Below are 8,401 nucleotides of genomic sequence, written 5' to 3' on the forward strand. Positions count from 1 at the left end.
CCTGGTTTACTGTGGCTTTTCCTGGTTTATGATGGTTACCCTGGCTTCCAGGCTTACCATTGTTCACGGCAGTCAGAGACCACAGTAGACACATTACGGTACATAAATGTTTATTGCTCAATCAGTTCAACCTTTGGTTTTTTCTCTATGGCCATAAAGACGGCCCGGTGGTCGAGCGGCACCGGCGCGTCTGCTATGGCCATGACGTCACTCCTCTGGAATGCGCAGCTGGCGAGCGCGCGCCGGCACGTCTGCGGCGGCTATGACGTCACTCTCTGGAATGCGCAGACCGGCGGAGCGCGCAGCAGTGGCGGCGGCGGCGGCTACAGCGCGCCAGCTGGGCGCCGTGTGACGTCACCTGCTCCTCGCGCATGCGCAGCTTGGCTAAACCAGAGCTCCGCGAAGTGGCTCAGCACACGGGCAATGTAGCTAACGCTACAGAAAGGTTGGACGCTTAGAGTGCAGTGTTCTGTTCCTTTAAATGGCTGTCTGCGAACGTCAGGGAAGCGCCGCCGAAACACTGCGGTTCCATCGCACGACTCCTCCATGGCTGTCTGCGAACCTCAAGGGCATCACAGCGGGTTTAGACACCACGAAGGTGTTGAGGGCATTTTGAAGAGAGATGTTCCAGGAGACAAGCCAGATGGGCAGGAGTGGAGGTGGAGGGAAAGGGTAGGCAGGGGACTGGAAGGCTGTGGGGCATTGGGTCAGCCAATGGGTCAGCGCTTTATGTGAACGACCTTCCTTTATATGCACAGAACTCACATGTCATTATGTATGTGGACGACATGGCTATGGTAGCCACCGCCAAATCGATAGAAGATGCAGGAATCGTGCTTAATAATAAGCTTGAATGCACTAAAACCTGGTTCCAATCTAACCGTCTTTCGCTGAACACCCAAAAAACAAAACATATTACTTTAAATCGCCGTATAAGCCCGCTTGCATATCGCCTTGCAGCTTGCATATTGGAGAGGATGAGTTACAGCAGGTTAACACAATCACATACTTAGGAGTGATCATGGATAAAGAGTTTAACTGGCATCACCACGTTGATGCCCTGTGTAATTAGTTGTAATATTCTTGCTATACATTAGCGAAAGCATTTAAATATTTTGAGACTAATACTATAAAACGTTATATTTTAGTTTGTTTCAATCACAGCTGGCATATTGTACCGAGGCCTGGGGCCTTACGCACCCATTGTATATTGGTCCTCTGGTAAGGTTGCAAAAAAGGGCTCTTAGAATGATCAACTTCGTTACACGTAGAACTCTATCACGGCATTTATTTAAACAAAATAACATCATGCCACTAACTAACCTGTTACCTTTCCTTTAGTTTCATTCAAGTCCCCCTCCGTCCAGTTCCCGTTCAGCCGCACATGGAAAGTATTTACTTCCAACATCTAACAGTCATTAGGGCCATAGATGTCTGCGTTTTTGTGGTGTTAAAATTTGGAATGCTATCCCATGCTCAGTCATATCCTCACCTAATACATTTAGAGCCATAAAAAAAAATTTCCTCCATACAGAAGTGTCTAAATCTCAATAAAGTGACTATTTGCATACTCTACCTGTGGCGTAGTAATCTGAATATGAAACCACCTTTTTTTTTCTTGTTTCGTTATTTTTGTCATATAATAGGGTTTTAGTTTGTTTGTGGGGTTTAACGTCCCAAAGCAACTCAGGCTATGAGAGACGCCGTTGTGGAGGACTCCGGAAATTTCGATTACCTGGGGTTCTTTAACGTGCACTGACATCGCACAGCACACAGGCGCCTTGCTTTTCGCCTCCATCGCAAAACTGCCGGCGAGGCCGAGATTCGATCCCGCGTCCTTGGGAATAGTAGCCGAGCGCCCTAACCACTGCGCCACCCCGGCGGGGTGGTTTTAGTTTGTATAATGTTGTTTTGTATTGTAGTTGTTTCATTTCGCACTGGTAAAAATGCATTTTGTTTTCTTCCTGAGTCGTCAGTAGACGTACTTGCATCCATTTTAGGATCCACGACTAGCCTCTGGCTAAGGATCCTTGAGTGTCTGATGTAATCCCATGTATACTTTGAAAATAAAGAAAGAAAAGAAAGAAAGAAATGCTGTACATTTGTGGAGCTATGTACCGGTACGAATAAGGTTTGAAGCAGAGATGCGAAGTAGAAGAAGCGCAGCAGCGGCAGAAGCTGCGAGCGCCGCCGGCTCCGCGCGCCGCACTTGCGAAGTGGGCGGCGCCGGCTCCTAGCGCCGTACCTGGGGTCAAATTGTCTACCCGATGACTTTGGCGAAACATGGCGCAGTGGAGCTTCCGTTTCAGAAAAGAATAAGCAACGTTTTAGTTCTCTGAAGGTGAAAATACTTGCCTTTGACGTAGTCGATAAGGCTCCGTAACACGGGGTGTAAGCGTTGATTTCTGAAGTCGTTGGTGACTATAGGTCCCTGTAGCACCTATAGGACCTATATACTCACCGTCTTCTATACCGGCGGCTTGCTAAGAGTGACTCAGATAAGCACTCCGCATTTAAATGCGTGAGTCCAGGCTTGTAGACTACAGAGAAGATGAACATATAACATCTCAGGCTTCATCAAGCGAGGCTGCCGGAGGGGTCCTTCAAATTTGTAAGCCAGCAAAAAGCGCTATCACTGCTATAAGCTTCAGTAGTCGTCCGTACAAGCAGAAGCGGAATTTCGCCGTAGGTCCCATGACGGTGAGGCACTCCTTCTCAGTCGCAGGATAGGTAACCTCTGTTTTCCACAAGGAATGGCTAGCGGACTCGATTTATTTCTTTAGCCCATCGCTTTTTTAACGAGGACGGAGCATAAGCCCACGCCGCGTGCGCCGGTATGAATTTCGGTCTCATCGTTTTGATCATCATCATCATCATCATCAGCCTGACTATACCCACTGCAGGCCGAAGGCCTTTCCCATATTTCTCCACTTAACCCGGTTCTGTGCTAGCTGCATCCACTTGACCCCTGCGAACTTCTTAATCTCATCCGCCCACCTAACTTTCTGCCGCCCCCTGCTGCGCTTTCCTTCCCTTGGAATCCAGTTTGTTACCCTAAGCGACCATCGGTTATCCTATCTTCGCACTACATGTCCTGCCCATGTCCGTTTCTTCTTCTTGATCAGTTTTGATCTTCGTTTTGATCAGTGTCCAATAACTGGAGGGCGCTGTAAATGACGCTGGAGGCTATTGATTAAGGCCGTTCCCATTTAATATGCGCATCTGCTTTTGTAAACCGGGTGAGAGGTTTGGCGATACAAGAAAAGGTATTGAGAAGCCATCTGGAATAGCCACACAGTTCCACACAGTTCCAGATAGCTGCGGACGGCTTCCTTGTCGTCAGGCGGCGGGAAATAGTAGCTGTGTTAAATGGGTCGGGGCTAATTTCGTCCTTGCTGACGATGGTGCTGAGGAACAGTTTGGACGACTTCATTGCGTCCACTACTTCAGCTTCTGCTCGTAAGTGTTCGTCAAAGCTTGTCGCAAATACAACATAGTCTTGAGGCCCGCCAACGGCATTCCCATTGTGCTTTGGAACGTTACTGGCGCAAAAAAAAAAAAAAAAAAAAAAAGAAGTTCCAAATTGCATAACCTCTACTGCAAGGTTTTGTGATAAAGGTTGTTGTTTCTAGGTCTCTTTCGTCGACTTCAGTCTGACAGTAACCGCTCTTCAGGTTTGTCGATGACACACGCTTGCCTGACAAAGTCGGTCTGGCGTATTGTCGGTTCAAAGTGGAGGGTAGACATCTTGCTTCGTTGTGTTATAGTGGTAATTGACGAAGAACAGAAGAGTTTTATCTTTCTCACTGGAACAACTGATGCCACCCAGTGGCTGTTTGTAGTCTAGATTACGCCAATGCGAAACGTTTCTTTCACTTGGTCCTGTATGATTTGGCGTTCGTTTTCCTACTTCTGCTCCTTGTTAGGACACACGGCACGGGCTTTCCCGGAAAGGTCGGGTGGGCTGGTCGGTTACAATTCAGCTCGGCAATCGCTGTTTGTGGATCCTGAGACGACGGGGAGCATTCGCTATAACTTGAAGAAAACTGCGGAAGTTTTCTGGTCTGTTCTGGGTCAGGGCAGGGTTTATGTCAAAGGCGAGCGTGCAGTCTCTTTTAGGTTACAATTACAGGGACAGGCTGCAAAGGGCGCAGGCGTCTTGAACGAAAAAAATATCTGCGTAAATACTGGCGAATAGGGTGCGAGTTTATGTGAGTACTTCCAACGCCTTCTCGCGGGACGGACTTCTTGCTGCAGCAACATACAGCAACACGTGGACGTGGGTACCGCCCATAGCAACTGCGCAGCCTCGAAATGTCGGCGCTCAGGCCTGCGCCGTGGGAGATATCATTCTCCTCCGAAGCATTCATATTAGTTGCGCCATGTGGGAGCCACCATTCACCACCGTCGAGGTGTCAATGCGGGATGGAAATAATACACTGAAAAGACAATACAAAGTTAATTATCTACATCGACAAACGCTCCAGCCACTGTGCAAGCCGCACGCAAAAATCACTTGGTTGAATGGGTAAAATGATTTCTTTCTGCGAGACGTGATGACGCTGCTCATTTTTTTTTCTCAGACCTCTGCTGTTTTTCGTTGAAACTCGTCGCGCAGTATTTTTGTCCTTTTAATTGTTCGTGACACGACGGTACAGTGTAAACTTTTCTATAGCTTCAGCAGGAAGGTTTGCTGAAATATACTGGGTGTTTCAGTGAACACACTTAAAAATTAAAGAAAAAAGAAAAGGAATTCGAAGTAAAAAAAAAATGTACATTGAGAGTAAAGCACTATACCACGGCAGATTTAATTTACTGGAAAAACGCTTAATTATATAAGTAATTATTTAAATCTCAGTCATTCGTTTACATAAGCCGGCTTTGTATTAATGCATCGTCTGCATGGAGCGTTTCTTTGCCAACGAATTCGCTCCGCGTGTGAAATGCATGCAACCATGCCAGCGAACTTGCACCGTCACCGGCGTCTATCGCACCCGCTTATTGCGCCCGTGATGCTGCAAGTCTGGCGGCGCGGTCGCATTTGAGATCCACACGCCCCATGCAGGGTAGACTTGACGCGCTCAGTTTCTCGTTTTTTTTTTCTTCTTTTTTTTTTCCAAAAAGCCGTCGGATATCATTTAAAAAAAAACAGACGACTTCGAACTAACTGCCTACCGGCAGTAACCATCCAACTGTGATAATTAAAAAAATACTAATTTGGGCAGTTTTAAGTACCTGAGTAAGTAAAAAGATTATAGTAAATTAAGCCCACCGAGGCTGAGAGTCTGCTTCTGAAACATATCTTTTACGAGCTCTTTTTTGCCAGGAATTTGGCACGCTCGTTGAAACATCTCGTAACATTGGTACTCCTGTATTTGTACGCCTGGTTGATGGCTCCAATAGCATGCTGCGTGTAAATCTTCCGAAGCCTTATAAGCTGTAGTGCTCTTCTGAAGTGACATAGTCTCGGGTACATTCACGTGGAGATTATTTTCCACCGGATGGAATATGGCAAGGTCATCTGTTCGATCAACAAGATATTTCAGTGACACATTTAATTTGAATCGGAAATGCAGGGTGCCGGCGACCAGCTTTGATTGCTAAACGTCGTCCGGGAATTATTGTTCACAAACGAGTGAATAATCATCTCTCTCAACGATGGTTCAAACGCATACCTGCTGCGTTCCCATCTTCGTGCGCACAAACTCAGCACTATGCTTGAACACGTCACGCAGCTCAGGTGAGAGCTGACTTCAAAGGCAGCTTTTTATCGGCCCGGAACGTCATAGGCAGTGACTACATCAAGGGACAAACAAAGATAAGCACACATCGTAAGGAGATCTCGTTGACGGAGCTCCTCTATGCCACGCCCTTTCAATGCTTCATCATCGCAAACGTGACGCGTATGCATACGAACACCAGAGAATGGAATTTCGTTTCTATATTGAGCCCAGGTGGAAGCGCCAACCCTGCTCGAATTTCCGACGCAGCGCTGGCCATACCAGTAAAGGTGCCATATGTTAGATCGAGTGTGTAGACTTCGGTTCCTGGTAAATAATGTAGAGTGAGTTTGGGCCTATGTTGCCCGCGCTCTGCCACCGCCTTTCCTTGAGACGAATCTTCGTGAGAATCGCGTTTTGTCGGCCGCCTGTTGATGCAGCGTGGAATGGCACCGGTGGCAGCAGAGACCGCGAGAGTCGGGCACATTCACCGCGAAAACCCGCAGCGGCCAGCGCCGTCTAAAAGCGCCGATAGGCATGGGTCAGAGTCCAGCCGCAGCAAAGCGCGTCAAAGCGACGGCATCCGGCGCAAGGTGCACGCGCGGGCCGATAACAAAACATCTCAGCGCGTCAGTGTTAGAGCGCCCTCCTGTGACACTCACCCAGTTCGTGCGTGCGGCGGTGGGAGAGCGTAGCAGGCAGCGACTGAGACGCCATGGGCTCTGCGGCTGCATTGTCTTGGTTCCTTGTCACCTCACTGACGGGCCTGGGAATACTGCTCGCACCGACAACGCCGGCAGGTGCGTACAGCCCTCGATTCAAGCGCAACGAAAAAGTGTGTGCAAGGCTTGACGAAGCCTTTCACACGCTGCGACATTCGCCTCGCCCTGAGGCGTCCTCTCACGCGGTACGCACCAACGTGGGTGCCATTCTGGTTTACGCTGAAATCACGGTGAGGGCGACGAAACTATTTTCATGCCTTTCGAAAGGCGTGTGCTTTCCAGCGGTCCTAAAGATCTTGAGATTTATATCTTTCTTGTATTCTCGTCGTGGATGATTTAGATCAAAGGCGTCTCAGGAGGCTCCTAATCTTGCGCATTGTGGTAATGTGAGCCGCTTTCAGGCCGGTACTGCATTTACCGAACGCCGACAAAGTCCTATGAGTGAAATAAGACACCGTAAGCGGTTTTCCGTTTCCTTTCGCCAGGCTCTGAGAATGCGAGAGGTTTCCTTGCCGTCTTAACCACCTCCGCATGTCGAATAGTGTCATCTTACTCTCTCACAGTTTCAGGTTCCTTGCAGGCCATAGGATTGGCGTATTCACTTGATAGCACAGCCCTACGGACGCGTCACGATTCCGTAGTCCTTGCAACGTCCAGCTGAAATATAAGTTTTCTCGTGCATTGACGGATGGTTGGTGACAATAACAAAGCTGTTACTAACTGTACTTCTACCCACGACGAGTGCCGCCTTAGGTGGGATGAGGGCGTCGGGTGGTGCTCACATGAACATTAGCAAGGTCTCGCGGCTTTTTTTTTAAAACTTTTGTTTAGATTTTTATACGCCGCGAGAAAATGTATTGATGTAATGGAATGAATTAAGCTTATACTTTTAGTGCAAACGCTGCCGTTTTCTTTAGAAAAAGAAGACATATTGTGGGAGGTTTAAAATTGAACTTTTCTATTTTCACAGAGTTGCAAGTTAGGAGCTGTGATATATAAAAAATGAAATTTCAGGACCTGTGCTCGACAGCGCGTAATATAGAGTTTCTGTGCGTATTCTGACGGAAACTACCTCAGCCGAGTAACAGGCATTCAGAGTCAGCATAGGTTGGTAGTGTGCTTTAAGGAATTTCTTCGATCTGGATGAGGTCAAGTTTGGTCGGATTTGGGTGATGCAAAGAGAAGTACCACAGAGGAGAAATTTAGTCGACATGAGCTGATAGTACATTAACCTTGCAACGCCCAATTTTAGAAAATTGTGACATACATGTCACTCGCCTTGTACTGGTTTCAACGTCAGTCTTAGACACAAAATTTGATGATAGCATGTCCCCAGTAGCCCTGTCCAGACCTTCGGTTTCGCTTTCGGTTTAGATTTGTTAGGGCAAGCTTGGTTTCCCTCTCTATGTATGAGGGAGAGTAGAAAAGGAGATGGTATGGTGACCGTTTGTAGTCAGCGCTTTATCACCTGCTGGTTTGGTCAAGGAAATGTGAGGATGGGGATATATTTGGCAGGAGTTCCTATAATGCAGAGTAATGTCGTGCGAGGCAAGGAGGTGGTCCCTAGCACTGCGGACCGAGGGCAGAACATCTACTGGATGGTTGACGAGAGCTCGGGCTTGCTCCTGGGTGGCCGTGTTGCCCGGGTGACCGGAGTGCTGTGGACCTGCGATGGCGTGCAGGAAATGGTGCTGCAGAGACGGCATTTCTCCAAGTTTGCGTGCTAATAGAATAAGGGATTGAATGGAGATAACTAGGGATTTCTGCTTTGCAATAATAAACGATAATGAGCATTGGAGGTATTTTTTTTTATCTTTTGAAATACATACATTACAATTCATGGTCTTCTTCTTTTTTTTTTCTTTTTTTTAAAGCGTTAGCGTTAAAAGTCCCGTTCTTTTGAAAATCCGGCATCAGCGTTATTCAATTTAGTTCAATTCAGTTCTATTCAACCCACTT

At 47.5% G+C, this 8,401-nt stretch overlaps 1 protein-coding gene across 2 annotated transcripts in view; it reads left to right on the forward strand.

Annotated features, from left to right (window-relative positions):
* Positions 1–6,363: 6,363 nt before the first annotated feature.
* The window catches only part of LOC146183235 (papilin-like), a 113,612-nt gene continuing 111,574 nt past the window's right edge, over positions 6,364–8,401 (forward strand). The window contains exon 1 of one of the 2 annotated variants that reach the window (XM_084609098.1): positions 6,364–6,520. In XM_084609098.1, the coding sequence (XP_084465224.1) occupies positions 6,436–6,520 (85 nt within the window). In that variant the 5' untranslated portion in view covers positions 6,364–6,435. The remainder of the gene's footprint in view (positions 6,521–8,401) is intronic. The other variant, XM_084609097.1, reaches the window with a different exon arrangement.

This window comes from Amblyomma maculatum, chromosome 7 (assembly GCF_055883805.1).
Source record: "Amblyomma maculatum isolate TAMU_Amacu chromosome 7, ASM5588380v1, whole genome shotgun sequence".
NCBI classification, from domain to species: domain Eukaryota; kingdom Metazoa; phylum Arthropoda; class Arachnida; order Ixodida; family Ixodidae; genus Amblyomma; species Amblyomma maculatum.